We start from the raw sequence: 21,156 nt of genomic DNA, 5'->3' as shown, positions 1-21,156 counted from the left end.
AATATAAATGCTGGGCCTTTACCCTTACCTCGGTAATTGTTAGACACGTCCCATATTCTATTAACTATCCTGTGGTAACCTATACTTTTTAGTTCTAGGCAGAACTGCTCTCCAGTGCTGAACATCCTCCTTACAAAACCTGTCTACCTCCTTATCCTCCCACAAGGTTTTCCTCTTCCTGGAAGATTTCTCACCTGATTAAAGTACTCATTATCAAAAGATATTTTAGCTGTTCCTGACTGTCGAATTCCAGAGCCATAATCAGGAGCTTCTTCGTCCGCTAAGTAGAGGGAAAAAAAAAAGAAAGAAAAAAAAAAAGCAAGGATGAGACTACAGATGGGGACAAGGAGGAATGACTCCTATCGGATTACAACAATAAAAATATACAGGAAAGTAAAATAAAAATAAATAGGAGACAGTGGGCCTTAGGGTTCTCAAACTTTAATACAAGAGGAGACACTAAAGAACAAGTCTTTTGCATGAGAAAGAAAGAGACCAAAGCAGTAAAGTCAAATAGGCTGCTTCCAACTCTACTCAGGTAAACTTACCACCTCCTTAGCTCGAATGAAACTAATGAATAAAGGATCGGTTTCATTCTTGATGTTGTTCAAATGTCATACTTAGAAATACTGATCCCTTCACTTGACAAGATTATATTCAATAATACTCAATAAAGATTTGAAAATATTAGACTGTACTTGTGAAGACCTCCATAGCTCAACGCTGGTGACTATCACGCATTTCCACGGGGAAAGGCTGAAAGAGGTCACTAAATACAGTAACAGCAGTTGGAAACTAAAACAGAAACGTTACAGGGAACAGCCACATTCTTTCTTCAGAATGTAGGCTGGATCTTGGAAAAAAGTATAAAGTGTCAAGATCTTGACCCACGCATTGCAAAATAGCAGCCAAAGGACAGAAATGTCTAGCAGAAGTATCCTGAGAGAAAATTAGGCAAGAAACCGTCTGAAAATCCTCTGTTATTTCTGAAGCAGTTAAGATACATCATTTAAAATGCAAATGACTTTTATAAAGGTAACCCAAGGGTTGTTCTTCATGTTAAAGGAAATCCCTTTACCCCATTATTCCAGAACAGCAGTAGCCCAAACCAAACAGGATCTACTTGTGATACTTGGGAACAACAGCTAGGAAGGAAGCAATAAAGGCTTTCTTCAGTCTGCACTGAAGCGCGGCCCCTATGGAACTGGCCTGCTTTGTCTTGAGGCAGAGGACCCACTGCCCTCATTTCAGAAGAGGGGCGCCTACCTGCGATGGCCTGCACAGCCACACGGAGAAATCCCCGCACTTCGCCCTTCTCACTGACAACGGCCACCCTGTGAATCAGGGGCACGGGGTACAGCAGGTTGCTCAGGTAAACAAATGCTCTAGAGACAGAAACCAGGAGACAGACATCTGAGCATCCCACAGGCAGAGAAGGTGGCTTTCAGATTTACTGAGAATACCTTCATGAAACTGTGAGCTGGCTTCTGGGCCCTGTCTTAAGGTCACCTCTCTGTTCTGTACTCGCAGACTGCCTCCTGTTGCTTTTTCAGAATACATAACGTATAAACAAATGCAAATGCTTGGTAAAGCAGTGGAAAAGACCAACGTACACCAAATTACTCCCTATAAGAATTACTACCATAGGTATTGTGACCATTGGAAGTAGACTTCCAAGATACTCCTCTACAAATACTGCTACGAGTGGGAAAAGGGAGCCCATTAAGGAGTTTAACCTTTTAATGTAACTAATTACAAAGAGGTTTTTGTTTTTTTTCCCTGATAATACAGAAATCAGGAGACAAAAATGGTCAGAGAAATGTGACTGAAATACAGTCAATAACTCTAAAATAGATTTCAAGTCACAACATTGTGGGTCTTTAATTTTTACCCTAAGAAATGACTATGATCTTTAGGCAGGGTGACTGACACATACGGGCAGAAAGGCCATGTAGCCAGAAATTTCTTTGTTAGTGAGCTTATAAGAGACTCTGGATGGACATCAAGATAAATGCTAAGGGAGAAGGAGACAGCTGATCCCTAAAGGATTGCTTTTGCTTCTAGGGTTCAAAACTTTATTCAGAAATGCATATACACGAGGTAAGACCTAACATTTTTCAACTTCAAATGAACTAGCAAAGTCGTATCACATTTGTTCTCTTTTTTTCTCCTTTCATTATTTTGTAGCTATTGACTTTTTTTAAGCAACACAAACCGGTGATCACAAAGCTTGGGTGTTCATTCCAATTAGTGGGTGGGAAATAGAATCTAGTTCCTACTATTACTCCTGTCTTCCCACTTGGTATATGCTGATCTTTGAAGACAAGACAAGACAAAGAGTAAACATTTGCATCAAGAAATCACACATAACTAAATGTGACACATGCAGGCATACCTCGTTTTATTGTGTTCCACTTTCTTGCGCTTTGCGGATATTGCATTTTTTACAAATTGAAGGTTTGTGGCAACCCTGTCTCCAGCAAGGCACCATTTTTCCAACAACATTTGCTTGCTTCATGACTCTGTGTCACATTTTGGTAATTCTCACACTATTTCAAACTTTTTCATTATTATTATTTTTTTATGGTGATCTGTCATCTTTGACGTTACGGTTGTAATTGTTTAGAGGTGCCACAAACCACAACCATACAAGACACTGAACTTAACCGATAAATGTGTGTTCTGACTGCTCCACCAACAGGCCATTCCCCCGTCTCTCTTCCTCTCCTTGGGCCTCCCTATTTCCTGAGACACAACAATACTGAAATTAGGACAGTTAATAACCCTACAATGGCCTCTTAAGTGTTTAAGTGAAAGGAAGAGTCTCATGTCTCTTACCTGAACTCAAAGTTAGAAATGACTAAGCTTAGTGAGGAAGGCATGTTGAAAGCTGAGACAGGCTGAAAGCAAGGCCTCTTGTGCCAGTCAGAGAAGTTGTGAATGCAAAGGAAAAGCTCTTGAAGGAAATTAAAAGTGCTACTCCAGTGAATACACAAGTGATATAAGATAGCGAAAAAGCCTTATTGATGACATAGAGAAAGTTTTAGTGGTCTGGATAGAAGATCAAAACAGCCACAACATTCCCTTAGGCCAAATCCTAATCCAGAGCAAGGCTCTAACTCTCTTCAATTCTATGAAGGCCAAGAGAGGTAAAGAAGCTACAGAAGAAAAGTTTGGAGCTATCAGAGGTTGGTTCATGATGTTTAAGGAAAGAAGTCGTCTCCATAACATAAAAGTGCAAAGGGAAGCAGAAGTGCTAATGTAGAAGCTGCAGCAAAGTATCCAGAAGTCCCAGCTAAGTTAATTAATGAAAGTGGCTACACTGAATAAGAATTTCAGTGTAGATGAAACAGCCTTTTATTGGAAGAAGATGCCATCTAAGACTTTCAGAGCTAGAGGGAAGTAAATGTCTAGCTTCAAAGGACAGATTGACTCTCTTGTTAGGGGCTAATGCAACTAGTGACCTGTAGTTGAAGCCAATGATCATTTACCATTCTGAAAATCCTGGGGCCTTTAAGAATTATGCTAAATCTACTCTGCCTGTTTTCTATAAAGGAAACAACAAAGCCTAGATGACAGCACATCTGTTTACAACATGTTTTACTGAATATTTTAAGCCCACTGTTGAGACTGACTGCTCAGGGCAAAAAAAAAAAAGAGCCCTTTAAAAATATTACTGCTCACTGACAATGCACCTGATCACCCAAGAGCTCTGATGGAGATGAATGTTTTCGTGCCTGCTAACAAAACATGCATTCTGCAGCCCATGGGTCAAGGAGTAATTCTGACTTTCAAGTCTTGTTATTTAAGAAATACATTTTGTAAGGCTACAGCTGCCATAGACAGTGACTTCTTTGATGGACCTGGAAAGGATTCGCCCTTGTAGGTGCCATTAGGAACATCTGTGATTTGTGGGAAGAGGTCAAAATATCAGTATTAACAGGAGTTTGGAAGAAGTTGACTCCAACCCTCGTGGATGACTTTGAGGGATTCAAGACTTCAGTGGAGAAAGTAACTGTGGACGTGGTAGAAATAGCAAGAGAAAAAGAATTAGAAGTGAAGCCTGAAGATGGGACTGGATTACTATAGTCTCATGATAAAACTTTAATGGGTGAAGAGTTGCTTCTTATGGATGAGCAAAGAAAGTGGTTTCTTGAGATGGAATCTACTTCCAGTGAAGATGCTGGGAAATGACAACAAAGGATTTAAAATATTACATAAACATAGCTGATAAAGCAATGGCAGGGTCTGAGTGGACTGACTCCAATTTTGAAAGTTCTACTGTGGGTTAGATGCTATCAAACAGCACCCTCCACCAGCAAAAAGCCTACTTCACTGAAGGCTCAGATGATGGCTAGCATATTCCTTTTAGCAATAAAGTATTTTTTAATTAAGGTACATACATTGTTTTTTAGACATAACGCTTTGCACGCTTAATAGACCAAATGTAATGTAAACATAACTTTTATATGCACTGGGAGACCAAAAAAGGCACGTGACTGGCTTTATAGCGATATTTGCTTTCATTGCAGTGGTCTGGAAACAAACCAGCAATGTCTCCGAGGTATGCCTGTATGCATGTCTGCACCTTTTCCTGCTCTGAATCTACTTTAAAACAAAGAAAAGGAAGATGGAGCGGATTCTTGGGATTTCAACTCCAAGTAATGAAAACAATTCTGAAAATAGACAAAATACACCACAGAAAAACAAATGTTAATAAAACTGAAAGAGCATAAATGAAACATGAATGAAAGTATAACAAAAATAATTGCAAGTGGACACTGAATCAGATCAAATGATGTCTACTTCCCTTTCAGTCTGCTCCAAAGGTGGGGGAGGGCAATGCTAAAAAAGAGGGATAAAGCTCCATTGTACAAAAATTTTTAAAAGAAAAGTCCAAAAAGGATTACAAACAAGACTCTCAAACATCAACTACTGTGATAGAGTTTAAAGACTACGAATTTGGCATAAGGTACCAAATGGATAATTTCACTTTCAAAGTCAGCACACATACAGACCACCTTCATTTCTTACTGGCATTCCAGCCACTGCCCACGTTCAATGCTTTGGCCATTAAAGAGCCATCGCATATGCTCGTCCCCTGTCTGCTGTCCTCTCTGAGCTCTACTACCCACCTCATGCCTTTGATTTCACATCTTATTCCAAATACCACTCTCTTATGACAGGTCCCCCTAGTGTTTTAGGATCTCAGTAACACACAACTCCCTCATTGCTATGATTTCCATTTATTTATGTAATTATTTGTCTGTCTCACCCACCAGACTGAAAACCCATGAGGGCAGGAACCATGTCTGGTCAATAAATATCTGGTGAGTGATTGAACATCACTCATCATTATGTACATAAGTGAATGGGAAAGTGATCTGTCCTCTATCTTTAAGTAGAAGTGGAAGATTTTTCCAGAAAAATGGGTTAAACCAGAGGTAGAGAAGCAAAGCCATTCAACTCTATATTAGGTTGATTTTTCAAAGCCATACTCATGATGGATATTAACTATATAGGACATGTTTAGATTCCTAACCATATTTAATTCGTATAGCTATTTTTATACTTAAAAGTAGCTACTCAAAAACAAGAACCCCTGTTTTAAATTACAATAAAGTACTGTTTGAGCAAATGTTAAAGAAGAATCTCCTTTCTGTCTATGGCAACGGCTACTCCAAAAGTGGAAGAATAGGAAGTATTCTTGTAAACTTCCCTTTCTGGAAGAGAGAACTCTGTAATTCAGTGGAGTGGCGTGTGCATTGGCGCTGTGACTACACAACTGCACAGTCACCAGACAGCTCCTTGTCTTATTATTATAACATAGGCTTTAGTCCAAAATCAATGCTTTGGGCTCTATAAATGTTCTCTCACGAAGTTTTTTAAACTGGAATCTTTATAATTATTCTTCATTCTTGAGAATCCTTGTACCTTGACCTAGCAGACTGAAAGAGAACAGGGACGAGAGAGGGGAAGATGTAAAGGATGTATTAGCATAAAGTTCTATGAAGTTACATAAAAAGGGAAACAAATTCTGTCAACATAAAGATAATAAAAACCAGCATAATTATGATTCTAGTTACAGAAAGAATGTCAGTTCAGGTACTTAGGTCACAGAATAACCAGGAAACTTTTAACCCAGAACACTAGCCTAAATATTTTACATTTCATCCCAAATGATGACGGATGGTTCATAACATCCCAGCATGCCATAAGAGAATAGCTAAAGGGACAAGCTCTTTTAATTTTCATATAAAAATTCACCAGAGGCAGCCAAGGCCATGAATCAAAACCTATAAATGGAATTTTACAAAAAACTGGAAAATTTTATAAGTAAATTGTATTTGCAATTATGTGCCAATACGGGAAATCTAATCCCGTGAATCACAAAAACAGCAAAGAAGTTACTCCTCTTACACAGAGAATGACTGGTACATAACTGGGTGATGTTGCATTATTACAAATTGTTTGTAGGTAAGAAATGCAGTCAAGGGCGAAAACAAAGAGCTATCCTTCACTCTGCTGACTGCTATGATTTCACCTTCTCCCCTAATACTTTTCTTGCAAAGCAAAGTCAGTTTTAGAACCTGGGAACCCAAAGAAATGGAAAGGTCAATTCCTGAGCCATAGCTCCACAAATAATTTATTTGAAAATCAAAGTAGAGTTGATTGCCTTATATCTACACTTAAATCTGATATGATTAAAATGAGAGAAAATACATATATCTTAACGCAGAGAATTTCCGCATTACGCGGGATTTTCATACAACTGACTCAAAATACAAATGCTTCTGAGTAGAACTCTGAGTAGAACCAGGATATTCATTTTGCTAGTGTGGATGAAAGAATACAAAAGATGAAAAAGATCTTTAATGCTTTTTCTTCTCCCTACCTAACTCTACATTTTATACTTCAGAACCTAACAGGCCTCAGTTTTAGTTGCTTGTCCTAAGTTAGGTCAGTGTTCTTTCCACCACACCACATAGGGTGAAGCTACCTATTCCTCATGTGTGATGATGTAGAACAAAGTGAGCAGCGTGAGAAGCTGCAAGACTGACATCAGGACCAAGCAGTTTGTGGATAAAAACTTGATTCCAACTTCCGACCCTCTCAGAAGAGAATGGAAACAGCCATAATGTAAGGAAAGCATTATGGTCCCATTATTTGTACACAGAAGTACCTTTCTCAATTTTAATATAAATCAGCTTCTCTGAAATTCTAAGCATATATTCCTGGCAATACACCAGACAATATTCATGGTTGTATAATCCTTTATATTTATTCATGGAAAAACTGAATAAATGCCCCTTTACCATTGTAAAACCCCAAGACTGTCTAACAGTACAACCCACAGTCATAATTGAGGCTTTAATTTCTATCAAAAAGCTTTTCTTTTCCCCCTTTCCATAAAAGTGATCATCTTCTACATTATTTATTTAGTTCTCACCAGGTAACCAACACCACACTCTGAGCTAAGTTTTAGAACCTTGTGTCCCTAATGGGTCAGAAAACTCGCTGCACTTCCATATTTTTAGATAACTGGTGCTTATCCACTAACACTAATGTAATTTCCCTTATTTTTAAAGGGTTCAACAATATGTGGTTTTAATGCAGCATTGAAATTAAATCAAAACATAGACATAATTTTTTGTTAATCCAGTGAGTGCTGCACTGTTGAATTTGTAATTAAAATTACTTCAGCATGAAGACTGGCTGTAGACAAAGACCCCAGTATTAGGAACATGTGCCTGAGAGCTCTGCATCACTGACAGATGGGGCCAGAGACAATGCCTTGGTTTGGTAAGCTGAACTTAACACAAAGCAGTGTCATGGAGCACTGAACAAATATCCATTGTTGATGGTTTCAACTGATAATTTTATGAGATTCATCATTATAATGCCTATAGGTAAAATCTTAGCACAAGCCAAAGATCTATGAAACTGGCCAAAGAAAGGCATCCATTTTAGTTAGACAAAGAGGAAACTTCATGCTCCTGGTTCTTTTCTGGACTCACAGACTAAGCAAGAAATAAACCTAACACTACTCCTGATTCCACTTCTGTCCTCGCGATTCCTGCTGATGCCACGAGTCCTTTCAGCCCAGCCTTGGACTTGCTCTGCTATCCTTCTCACGTTGCCCCTTTTGCTTTCTCACTCACATTCCCACAAAGAGGAAACATCAGACACAATAACATTCTTCAACTCTGTAACGGTGTGACTCTTAGCTTTGATTACTTTCTCCTCTGGGGTCTCCCCCTTCAGAACAAAATTACTGGGCAGTTTAAGACAAGGAATCCTCCACGGAGAGTGTCCACACGCTGCCGCATGCTGTACCGAGTAGGCCAAGTACCTCACAGACGCTGCCTGAGGGCTCTCTCAGCCAGAACAGCGTGTCATGAATTGAACTGGCTAAAGCAAAATTGTCCAAAATTGCACAAGGAGCCTCTTTAGAGCAAGAGCTGGTCCCTTTTTGCCTTTCTCACTTTAACCTCACCAACCTTCCCACTAAAATGAACCATGGGGATCTGTCGTAAAACGGGTCATGCCCATCACTGAAGAGATCTGATCCCTCCTCCGTCCCTGCGTCAGAGCCGGTGTCATCCACGAATGCCTCATCATCAAAATCCTCCATCTCATCTTGCTGCTCGTCAGCCAGCTCAGTGATGTCGGAATCGGCCGTGGAAAAAGTGGGGGAGGGCGTGCGGTCAGCAAGGCGCTCATTCACACAGCCGTGGAAAATGGGGGCGCTAGACACCAGGTAAGATACCGACGGACACAGCCAAGGAGAGAGGAATAGTCGGTTAAACAGGAAGCTACAGCTGCCAACAGGACAGAACCCACTGGGGAACCAAAACAACACAAGCAAGTGGAAAAGCAAAGGGATAAAATAAGCATAAATCATCTGGCTCAGGTGAAATGGAACAAGGACTGATCCTTGGAATGAGAAAAGCAAAGGAAATACATGAGTAGAATATCCGAGGTAAATAATGTGCTGTAAAACATTTAAGTTCTCCAGTTCACACAAAAGATCAGCAGCCAGGTCTCAAAGGAGCCACTCAATATTAGGTGAAATAATAAAGTTTAAATCTTTATTCCAATTCCCATGTCATCTCTGAGCAGAAAACAAAACGGATGAAATGGTATATGGCAAAGCAGATATGTGCCTTGCTTGGGTAAGACGTGTTTGGCCAATTCATCTCTTTGAAAACGCTCTATCAGAGTAGACTGGACAAGACTTACTTCATTTCTACAAAATACTATGACTTCAGCTCCACCTTTTAACCCAGTTCCTTTAAAACTGTTGGAAAGTTTTTGCAATTAGAAAATTTTTAAAATTCTGAAATCATTAAGGTGAAAACTTACACTTCTCTGCTTTAAAAATTCTAAACCTCTAAGAACGTGACTCAATATAGACTCACGTTAAATGCTGAAATGCACAAAAAAGGCTCAGGTGGATTACTAAGGTGTGCAATTATTCACTCTTGGCAAAGACTAAAGTGAGATGAACTGCTTTAAAAATTAAAATGAGGACATCAGGTCATGGAGAGATTGCAGTCTGATAAATTGGACGTCATACTGTGATTTTAAACTATGCAGGATACAGACACAGGTTTCCTTTTTCTTTTAAATCTATCTTGGTCAAGTGTAAGACATTTTGTGAGTTGACAGGCAGGGAAGACTGTCAGTTACTGAAAGTCCGAAACTTAAAACAAATGTGCCTGTTGGATAAAACTAAAGGGAAATATACCAAATGACACAGTGGCTGTGTATGAGTGGATAAGATTATAAATGGGGCTTTTTTATACTCTTTTTCTTTAACTTTCTGTAATATCTGCTGAGGCTTTAAACAATTAAAATAAAACCATTCATTACCTGAAAAGAAGACATCAGTAAAATCATTCCATACCTTCCTACAAGTTTGAACCAATGGAATCGATCATAAAATGGATCGCTGCCAGTCATGGTGGTTTCACTTTCATCTTGGGCGCTGGAGGCCATCTCACCTGCCCTGTCATACATCTCTCGCATCAAATCCAGCCTCTGCCTGTACAGTAACCATAAAGTGTGCTGGGTTAATATCACAAGGTCACATCAAAATTTCATCTTGGAAGTATCTTCCATGTAAGATTTTAAAAAGCTGCTCCCACCATTTAATGATATTAAATAAGAATAAAGGCTCTATGCATAACATTTTCATACTTAAGTTTCGCCAAAGACCAATAATGTGTTGCTCCGTTTTTCAGATCCTGGACTTCTACGGCCACCACTGTACGAGGGAACGGTCTGTCTTCCTGAGTTTTTTCCATCTCAGTGGGAAGTAATTCAGGAGGCAAAGGGGAGTACAACGTGTCAGTCAGAAGAACAAACTGAAACTGCACCTAAATGGAAGGAAGAAACCATCGACAAACGGCCTTTCTGTTTTTAGCAACTAAGTTTTGGAAACAAGGCAATATAATTACGCCCAATGGGAAGGAGGTCAAACAGCAGCACGTGCTTGACAGCTTGTGATTAACTGAAAAAAGTGGCCACTTGAATATTAATCATTAAGCAATTTACAGACTTTGTTTTCCTAGCCTGGCACAGTGTTTTCCCACAACCTAAAATCTTAATAAATATACTTTGGTTGACTGAACGAAGACTTCTGTAGAGAACAAAAGGTGGACCCAGGAGTGCACCCTCTAGTCTCTCACTAATGAGAGAGGGTGGAGGCATGCTAAGGTTTTCCATTTTAAATTCAGAGGATTACAACTACTACTCTTAAAATTGTTACCACAGGCTAAGTGCTTTGCATTCATCATGTCATTTATTTTCTTGATACCACCCTATATTTTTACCAACTATTAATGAAATGCTAGATACAGCTGTAAGACAAAAAGATAGTCCCTGCCATCTTTTAGTCTATTTGAAGAGGGAAACAGTTAATAAATGATTACAAAGTAAGATGGGGTTATGAATGAATAAGACGTCTTATCCCCATGTTACAGAACTAGAATATAGCCCTCGGAGAAGATAATGATTTTTCCCAAAGCCAGGCAGTCTGTGCTTTTACCTACTTCACAGTATTGCCCCCCCCGCCCCGTAAATCTTAGCCATCAGGAGACTGTTAAACCGTGGGACATACAGAAGAATAAATCTAAGATGTGGTGTGATGTTTCAGTAATATTAATTACCATGTCTAGGCACTACTTCAGAACCTTTCATGCATTCACTCTCTCATCTCTCACAAAATCCCTGGGTGGCAGGCACTGTTGCCAAATCCATTTTGCAGGTGAGGGACTGGAGGCCTGGGGCTATTAGGGTCAAACAACTGGGAGAGCTGGGGTTGGACCCTGGGTGCAGAGTGTACGTGCTTGTCCATTACACAAAACTGCCTCTCAGACCCTAGAAGATGAGAGGGCACATAGGACTTAGAAGTGCCAACTTAATGGTAGAAAACTAAAAGAAAATTGAGATTTTCAGAAACCCAAGAGAAGTATTTTGCTACTAATATGTTTCTCTAGCTCCTGTCAGGAATACGGTCTCCTCGCTTGTAAAATAAGCTAGAAAACATGTTATTTTAAAAATTTCATTTAACAAATATTTAATTAGTACCTACTATGTTCCAGGCACATATATTAAATACAGGCATATATAAACCTGTTTCACAGCAAAAAGCTGCTGAGTTCACCCAAGGGAAAGGTTAGCTCAAGATGAGGACCATGAAGCCCACCAGGCTCAGCTCTGCCTCCAGATGGTCCATGTTCCCACACCCTCCGTACCTTCTTCTTCAATTCCACACTGATGGCATTGGCCTCCTTCAGGTAAACGGCATTGCCCCAGAGTAAGTCCCTTAATGAGGTAAACTGGTGAGACTTCCACTTCCGGAAGGCCCACTGGGCCAGCTCAAATTCATGTTGTGTCCAAGGAACTGAAAGAGCAAACGAAGTGTATTGAATGGTGATCTCATAACCATGTAGAAATTATATCCCTCCTCTACCTCATCTCTTTCATCAAGTATTTTCCAGTTTTTCTCCATTCTTTTTTTCTTTTTTAAGATACACCTTAATGTGTGGCTTATAATAAAGAAAAACCCCTACAATAGATATATTTGAAGTTGTACAACTTCAAATATATCTATTTTTCTTTCTAGTACAGGAAAAAGAAGGTCATATTTCACATAGATATTTATTTTTTATTTTTAAATATGTATTTATTTATTTTGCCTGCACCGGGTCTTAGTTGCAGCACGTGGGCTCTTTGTTGAGGCATGCGGGATCTTTAGTTGTGGCATGCGGGACCTTTTTTTTTACTTGTGGCATGCAGACTCTTAGTTGCATGGACTCTTAAGTTACGTGGATTCTTAGTTGCAGCATGCCTGCGGGATCCAGTTCCCCGACCAGAGATCGAACCCAGGCCCTCTGCATTGGGAGCATGGAGTCTTACTCACTGGACCACCAGGGAAGTCCCTCACATGGATATTTAAAAATAAAGAATTTAGTACATAAATTAAGAGTTCCTTCAAAGTTATTATGAAGGCTTGAGATCACTGAGAGGTTGGGTAGAAAAATTAAATGTGATGAATGTTCATACTGCATTGTAAGGCAGTAACTAACCATTAAAGCCCTAATTCAACTAAGAAATTCTAGAAAACTTAAGACAGGTAGGCAGGACTAAGCAATGTGATTAGCAATCTGCCAGAAATAGCTTTAATGTACACTGATATATTCCAAAGCCCTCACTGGGAAATCCCTGACATAAACCAGAAAATAAAACAGAGTATCTTAACAAAGATTAAGCTCTGGGCTTCCCTGGTGGCACAGTGGTTGAGAATCTGCCTGCCAATGCAGGGGATGCGGGTTCGAGCCCTGGTCTGGGAAGATCCCACATGCCGCAGAGCGGCTGGGCCCGTGAGCCACAATTGCTGAGCTTGCGTGTCTGGAGCCTATGCTCCACAACAAGAGAGGCCGTGATGGTGAGAGGCCCGCGCACCGCGATGAAGAGTGGCCCCCGCTCGCCACAACTAGAGAAAGCCCTCGCACAGAAACGAAGACCCAACACAGCCATAAATAAAATAAATAAATAAATAAATAAATAATAACCAAAAAAAAAAAAAACTATAAAAAAAAAAAAAGATTAAGCTCTATATTTATTTGCAACATATATGTGAACTTCATATGTACAGTAATATGAGACAGTTTATATAAATTGCCCAAGAGATTTCTATGGAGACTATGCTCAGATGGCTTGTGTTCTAATAGACACTATGAGCCCCATCCCCACCTCACAGAGTACAGCCTGGGTTCTCAGCATTGAGCATCTTTTAAATCATCTTTAAATCGGCTCAGTAATTTGACAACACAGATCCGAAACATATATCAATACAGAGGAAAGTTTCAGTCTCTATATTTCACCTTCTTCCTCCTCTTCTTCCTCTTCAGTTGTTTCTGCTGCCAGGGATCTCGTCTCCACCTGCTTCTGCAAGGCCTGCAATTTACTCTCATAATCCTGAACGAAAAGAAAGGAGATAACATGTAGGAGAGAGAGGACATAAGAAGGAAGGAAAAGAGAAATGAAAGGAAGATTGGGGCAAGGCAGAGACTGCAAAAGACAAAGAAAAGAGAAGATCGAGGCAGGAAACAACAATGAAAAGAAAGACATACAGAGAAATGTTTCAGAAAAAAGCCATAAAGCACGCAAAATAGTCTGCAATGGGTAAATGCTTTAAAAGATCTTGTGTTCCAAGGAATTTAACTGCAGTCTCTCTGTTTCTACTCCCTCAGACTCAAGAGTTCTTTACTTGGGGTTGTGGTAGAGGAGAGGGGGGATTTTGAAGGAAAAAATGCATGTGTCCCTTAAATGTTAAAATACACTTAAATAGTATCTTTACACATCCAAGAATTCTGGAGAAAACAATACTGGAAAAGATTAAATTCACCAGTATTGCCAAGAGTTCTAATTATCTAACAGTTTGGATGGGGAAAAGAATTCAGACTGTAGACCCTGAAGCTCCCTATGGATGAAATATTACTATCTTTGCAGCTGTAGGATGAGTTTAGCCTTCAGGTAACCAAAAGATCACAGTGCTCTTAGGATTGAAATAATCTATATATTGCATTTATTTATTCAATAAAGAAACTTTATTTCAAAATATACTATTATAATACAAAATGTATTACTTTATTTCAAATCATATTCATCCTTCCTTCCTCCATCTTACTCCATGCAGTCTCAATTAGGGTGATATCACTCCTAATAGGGAAAAAATGTGGTTCTTGGGGGATTAAAAAAAAAAAAAGTACTCTTTTTATGTATAAAGCACAAATATACATAGAGTATATAAACTGATATACTATATATCTGACATATTAAAATTGCATGGTGGGGAGAGACTAAGGAAAAAAATGTCTAAAAAGGTTCTTTGGAGTGTTAATGAAAAAAAAGCTTGTGGTTTTTGACAATAAAACAAGTTAAGAAAAAAAGACCTTCACATAATAAAACACCAAATCACAACATAAGCACAGCATTTTAAAAATATACTAGCAGTCTTCCTGCTTCTCTGGGAGTGGCCCGATTCCAGGCTGTCATGGTTTAGGTATGACTATGTACTGTTTTCAAACAGAGCTCTCCAAGTCACAAATCAAATATTCCATGCATTACAGAGGACCACTGAAAGCCTCGCTAGCAAACCCCGTTACAAAAGGCGCTCCCAATGGCTATGCTAAGAGGGATGCAAATATTCTCCAGGCTCTAGTCATTTATCATTTAGTCTCACAAAGGAAGCTTTCTCTCTTTAGTGGAGCTGGCAGTGACCAAGAGCCAGCAAAACAGCTTTTTAAAGACATCTAAACACACTTTTTAGGAGACTATGTACTGTAGGAAAAAAGAAAAATAAAAATATAAAGTAGCAGGTAAAAAGACTGGGGTTTTGCTCCTGGCACCTGCTCTTATTAGTCTTATAATTCTGGGAAAGTTAATCCTTTCTACACCTCATTTTTGTCATCTTTAAAATGAAGATTTTAGTGTTCGACCTGCCTACCACACAGGACTGCAGGAAGGACCAAATGACAAACCATTTAAAAACGCAAGTTAAAGTCCTCTTAAATGGTAACACACTATCAAAATGACAGGTAGTGTTTTTTTAAAGTTTCTTTTCTAAGTACACCTAGCCCCCAATCCTGGTTTCTAAATACCATTCCCCACTAAAAGGAACCAGGGCTCCTTGTGAAAATGACTGACTTCAGATCTGGAGCAAGGAAAATACAAGGTAGCCCCAGAATATCTTGGGCCAGAAAGCATGGAGTACTCAAAGACCGATGGGGCCATTTCAAAAGGACAAAGACTCCCATTGGCCAATAAATAATAATAACAGGAAAAGAATATACAGCACATTGAGTATAAAAAGAATCCATGCGCCCACAGTGATACTGAAAGAAGGAGAGAAAAAGGGAAAGCTCTTCTTTACCAAAAAACAAAACAAAAAGCCAGTTAATAAATGCAGAGGGAATGACAATTAGAAAATCACTATATTGCAACCCTAGATGCGTAATTGAATCAGGCAAGGATCATTAATAAAAGCCAAAACAATTGAGCGAAAGGTAGATGGAAAACAGAATATTCACACAATCTCAAAAGCCTACTAACAAGGAGAAAGAGCTGGGAAACATCACATCAACTAAATTTATTAAACTTTAACATTACTGATAACAGGACAAATTGACATTTTATGTCTACTGATGTGAAGCAAATGGAAGTACACAATGTAACATTTATAGCATTTTTAACAAAAATGTTTACCCTAAATCTAATCTTGGGGAAACAATCAGACAAATTAGAATGTGGCCTAGACTCTTCAAAAATACCTGTGTAACAAAAGATAAAAGAACCATCAGAACCAAATGCAATCAATAAACCATGCCTGGATCTTGGATTAAAAAACATGCACACACACACTTCCAACATTTATATTTTTTAGACAATTAGGGAAATTTGAAAATGACCTGTATTTTACATGATACTGAATCAGTATTAAATTTTTGGATGGGATAATGGTATTAAGAGAATATCCTTGATTTTAGGAGATACATGTATATTTAGGGGTAAACTGACATCTATATCTGATCATCTAAACTGATATCTATAACTTACTTTCAAATGATTCAGGAAAAGTATATAAACATGGGTACACAAAGGTTCATTGTACTATTTGTTTTCAAAGTAAGAGGTTGGGGGTGTGGTTTCTAAAAAACCTATGTTATTACATAGGATTCTTTCAGCAAAAAGAGAAAGACAGCTGATTTACGGAAAAAGCATCAGGTGGAAAAAAATGTTAATATCTTAGCTTGAGGATTTTGTTGTTTTTCACTTTTTCCCCAATTTCTAAATTACAGTAATATACACATAAAATTTACCATCTTAACCAGTTTTAAGGTATGAAATATGTTAATAACATTGTGCAACCATCATCACTATCCATGCTCCAGAACTCTTCACCTTGTAAAACTGAAACTCTTTGTCTTTTAAATACTAACTCTCACCCCCGCAGCCCCTGGCAACCAGCATTCTACCTTCTGTCTCTACAATTTTGACTACTCTAGGTATCTCATATAAATGGAATCATACAATTGTGACTTTTTGTGACTGGCTTTTTTTTGAGGACTTCCTCAAGAATAGGTTTACAAGCTGGTCAAACTACCAATGAAAACAAAATCCTCAGATTCTGACAGTTAAAGTATAAGGGTGACTTTCCCTAAAGGCTGTGGTTGTGCTTTAGTGGCAGTAAAGCTGACATGAAAAGATGTTCCATAATGCTATAGACCTAAAACTTTAATTGCATTTTGACCAGGGAAAATTTCTATAAGCAGCTGGTAGTCCAAATGTCAACACCATTCTTGAATTGGCCTCTTCCCCAAACCAGGCTGCACATGAGCTTCCAACAAGGATATTCTGTATGCTACCAGAAAAACTCTAAGCCCTGGATTTTCCTACAACAAACGGATAAAGAGATTCAGATACTACTGTTCTGCTGATTTCATGGGGAAAACTAGGACCATTATGGAAAACACGCTAAAAAATAATATATTTTCCAGGAAACCTCCATGTTTATAAAAACTCCCAATTAACTGAATATATGCTCCATATTTATAAAGGCACTGCACTGGCTGTTTCCTCTTCTAGAATGCTCTCTTCCACCCGACTATCCTTGTTTTTAAGCTCACTGTGCTAGGAACTGTTCTTAATGTTTAACATGGATTGTTTCAATCTTCCCAATAACCCTATGAAAATGCTACTATTTTATCCTCATGTTAAAAAAGAAGAAAAAGGCTTAAAGAAATTAAGTAACTTTCCAAAGATCAAAATTAGCAAGTAGTAGAAATAGGATCTGAACCCAAGCAATTGGACTCAAAGCATGCTTTTTTTTTTTTTTAACCACTATCCATCCATTCATTTGGTCAACAAATTAATACTTTTTTCACTCCTACTATGTGCCAGATGCTAGGAATACGGTGGTCAATAAGGCAGAAGTCTCACTGGTAAGGGAGAGATGATAAACAGTAAACAGACACTGTACATACTAGGATTTCAGTAGAGAGTAGTATTGACACTATGAAGAAAGATAAAGAAAGGCAGCTTTCAGAGGGTAACAGAGAGAAGAGAGGAGTGGAGGAAGACTTTTAGATTAGGTGGTCAGGGAAGGTCTCTCCATAGAGATAACATTTAATCAGAGCTCTAAGCAAGCACTCTTGAGATCTCTGGTGAGGGTTGTTTATTCCAGTCAAATATAACTAACAGCAAGTACAAAGGTCCTGGGATGGAAAGGAACTTGGTGTGTTTAAGGAAAAGCAAGAAAACCTGTGTGGGTGGAGTGGAGGAGTGAGAAGGGTTGGAGATGCAGTTCAGAAGTAGTCAGATAGGGACCAGGCTATGGACGGCCTTATAGGCCACGGGAAGGACTGTGGATTTTATTCTAAGGGAAGCCACTGGGTGGTCTAGAGCTGGGAAGTACTATGGTCTAGCATATGTTTTAAAAATACCACTCTCCACGGAGAATATAGCCTGCGGGCTTGGAAGCAAGGCCAGCAGTCATGAAGCTGTCTCTGCAGTTTAAAGGGAGATGGCAGTGGCCTGGTCCAGGGTATCAGCAGCAAAGGTGATGAAAAGAGAATGGAGTTGGGATATGTTTTACAGACAGAGGAAGTATGTCCTGCAGATGATGTGATCACGGGGTGTACGGAAAGAAGGGAAACTGAGGATCACCCTTGGATATTTGGTCTGAGCTAGTTGCTCTGGTTTAGATAGTTTAAATGTGAGATGCCAGTTAGCTATCTGGATGGCAGGTCAGAGCTGTGCATCTATGTCCAGAGGTCAGGGGAATGGCCCAGGCTGGAGAGAGTACATCTGAGAGTCAGCAGAGAGGGAGGCAGGGCAGTGGTTTGCAGACAGACCGACTGCCTCAGACTGGACCTGGATCCCCACTTAGTAGCTGTGTGACAATGGGAAGGTATGTAATATGGGAATAACAACACCTACTTTACAGAAGAGGGCTGTTGCGAGGCTTCAATGAGCTAATACATGTAAAATGTTTATTGGCCCAAGTACAGTTGACCCTTGAACAACACAGGGGTTGGGGCACTGACCATGCAGTCAAAAATCAGCGTGTAACTTTACAGTCGGCCCTCGGTTTCTGAGGTTCCACATCCGCAGATTCAACCAACCGTGGCTCGAGGAGTACTGCTGAACGTATGCATTGAAAAATAATCCACATACAAGTGGACCCGTGCAGTTCAAACCCGTGTCTTTCAAGGGTCCACTGTAAATGCACAGCACACAGGAGGTGCTGTCTGCATCATCATCTGTGTGAACATGGAAACGCATAAGGTCACCTGGGGGAATGAATAGATACGGAAAGAGCCAATGTCTGTGTCCACAGAGATGATGAAGGAACAGCCAGTGAGGTCAGAGGAAAATCAGAAGCCAAGAGAACAAGGTGTTCCAAGAAGTAAAGAGTAGGCAACCCATGTCAAATGCTAGACAGATTTAGTAAGATGAGGTCTGAGAAAACACCCTGGATTTGTCACCATGGAGATCGCTGGTGACCCTAATCAGGGTGGCTTCAGTGGTGAGGTGGGAATAAGTCTGACCAGAGTGAGTTCAACTAAGAATGGGGAGAGGAAACAAGAAAAAGACGGTGGACAAGTGGGAAAAAGAACAGAAAACGCTCTCAGGAGTATTTCTAGAAAAAGGAACAGAGAACTGCAGTGGCAGGTCACAGGGAACACGGAACTTTTTTATAACTGGTGAAATGGCATGCTTGTAACGCTGACAGGAATAATATGGAGGGAGAAAAACTGATGTTGTAAAAGAGAAGGGGTAAATGTTCAGTAAGTCCCTCAGAAGACAGAATGAAGGGAACAAGGGCTGGGCTAAGACAGGAGCACGGACGGTTCTTCCACCAACAGGAGGGAAGGCCAAGTATGGTTTGGACGCAGACCTAGAAGTGGGAAGAAAAGGAAGTTTACTTCTGATTCCTTCTTTTTCTCAAAATGAAAATCATCAGCTGAGAGCAAGAAAAGGCCACCTTTCGTTCCCTGAGGCTCCTGGTTGTAAACTTTCAGAGCACCCTGTATTTCTCCCTCAGGGCACTGGTCACAAATGTACTGTATAACCACTGGTGTGACTGTCTAATAGCTATCTCCTCCACAACTCTGTGAATTTTTTTTTTTTTTTTTTAACTCTGTGAATTTCACGAGGCCGGGGATCTGTCATTCACCACTGACTCACTGGCATCTGGCATTTATCTGTCTTCTAGATCAGATACACAGTCGTGTACTGATCTTCTAGTTAACAGTTCTCAAAAGTGACCATCTTTGAGGGGCTAGCAAATCTGCAGGCCAAATCCAGCCCACCGTTTGATAAATACAGTAGTTTTATCAAAATATAGCCATGTCCATCCCTTTGCATATTGTCTATGGCTGCTTTTCTGCTACAACAGCAGAGCTGAGCAGTTTTGACAGAGACCACGAGGCCCCCAAAGCCTAAAATATTTACTGTCTGGCCCTTTACAGAAAAAGTTTGCCAATCCCTGTTCTAGAGAGTGGTTCTCAAAGGTGGATGCTCATCTGGCAGCATCAGTATCGCTTGGGAACTTATGAGAAATACAGTAATCAGACCCCACCCCAGACCTCTTGAATCAGCAACTCTGGGGGTGGGCCCAGCATTCTATGTTCTCACAAGCCCCTCAGGGGATTCTGATGCACACAACGGTTTGAGAACCACTCTTCTGGGTGATGTGTACAGACGAACAGTGAAGAAAACAAGACAGATAGGTACTTATTCTAGGTGAGTTTACAGTCTCATGGAAGGACCAAGTAAGTGCACAGATAACTACAGGTTAGCATTATTATTAAACAGCGAGCTGTCCTGGGATAGGCTGCGGCAGGAAAAGGGGCTCGTGAGCACCGATCTGGAAGAGGAGTTCAGCACGAGGAGAAAGGATTCCAGTCTTGAGGAAGTGAAAAGCCCAGAGGTGGAAACAAACTTGGCAAGTTCAAAGAACAAAAGTCCAAAGTGCTTGCTAGTGAGAGAATGTTAAGACTCAAAGTCAGAGAGGCAGGCAAGAAGCCAAAACATGGACAGCCTTGGAAGCTACGATAAGAGGTTCAGATTTTAAAGTGCAATGGGAAGCCACTGGAGGCCACTGGCACTGATTTTTGTCTTCAAAGGACGCTGCTGGGTGCTATGTGGACAATGGCGTACGGGGGTCAGGAACAGAAGTGAAGAGACCAGCCAGGAGGCTACTGTGGTTCTACAGGTGAGACACAATGGTGCCACAACTGGGGCATCTCTGAGGAGGTGGCATTGAAGGTAAAATCAATGTCACAATCCTGGGTTTTCTGGTTAGGCTGTTTCTGACATTACAGGCTTGGCTCATTTTGCTAATGCTGCCTTCCTCTTTTAATGGCAGATTATAATGAGCAAGCGATAGCTGGAAGGGAGATGTCCACACCCCAGTTCTTGTCAACACCTTAATGTACTCACCACCAGCAGCACCATGCGGACACAGTCTCAGATCTATGCCTCCGGGGGTCTCACAACACCTATTCTTAGACCTGTGCAGCTCCTATTTTCTCCCAATCTCTCAGTCCTATCTTGGTCTCATTAACTTTACTTTCCAAA

The 21,156-nt window shown here is 40.0% G+C and overlaps 1 protein-coding gene across 9 annotated transcripts in view; it reads right to left on the bottom strand.

The window, feature by feature from the left end:
• Nucleotides 1-21,156, bottom strand: part of KIF1B (kinesin family member 1B) — a 147,387-nt gene that overhangs the window by 32,751 nt on the left and 93,480 nt on the right. For 7 of the 9 annotated variants that reach the window (XM_057535117.1, XM_057535119.1, XM_057535120.1 and 4 more), the window contains 7 exons: nucleotides 13,395-13,488; nucleotides 11,763-11,911; nucleotides 10,204-10,382; nucleotides 9,911-10,048; nucleotides 8,502-8,750; nucleotides 1,267-1,385; nucleotides 195-280 (listed from right to left, as the gene is read on the bottom strand). In XM_057535117.1, coding sequence (XP_057391100.1) covers nucleotides 195-280; nucleotides 1,267-1,385; nucleotides 8,502-8,750; nucleotides 9,911-10,048; nucleotides 10,204-10,382; nucleotides 11,763-11,911; nucleotides 13,395-13,488 — 1,014 coding nt within the window. The remainder of the gene's footprint in view (nucleotides 1-194; nucleotides 281-1,266; nucleotides 1,386-8,501; nucleotides 8,751-9,910; nucleotides 10,049-10,203; nucleotides 10,383-11,762; nucleotides 11,912-13,394; nucleotides 13,489-21,156) is intronic. The other 2 variants (XM_057535125.1, XM_057535126.1) reach the window with 1 other exon arrangement.

The sequence above is a fragment of the Balaenoptera acutorostrata genome, chromosome 1 (assembly GCF_949987535.1).
Source record: "Balaenoptera acutorostrata chromosome 1, mBalAcu1.1, whole genome shotgun sequence".
In the NCBI taxonomy this organism is placed as follows: Eukaryota; Metazoa; Chordata; class Mammalia; order Artiodactyla; family Balaenopteridae; genus Balaenoptera; species Balaenoptera acutorostrata.
The sequence above is the reverse complement of the archived record's forward strand: the minus strand, read 5'-3'. Positions and strand labels throughout refer to the sequence as shown.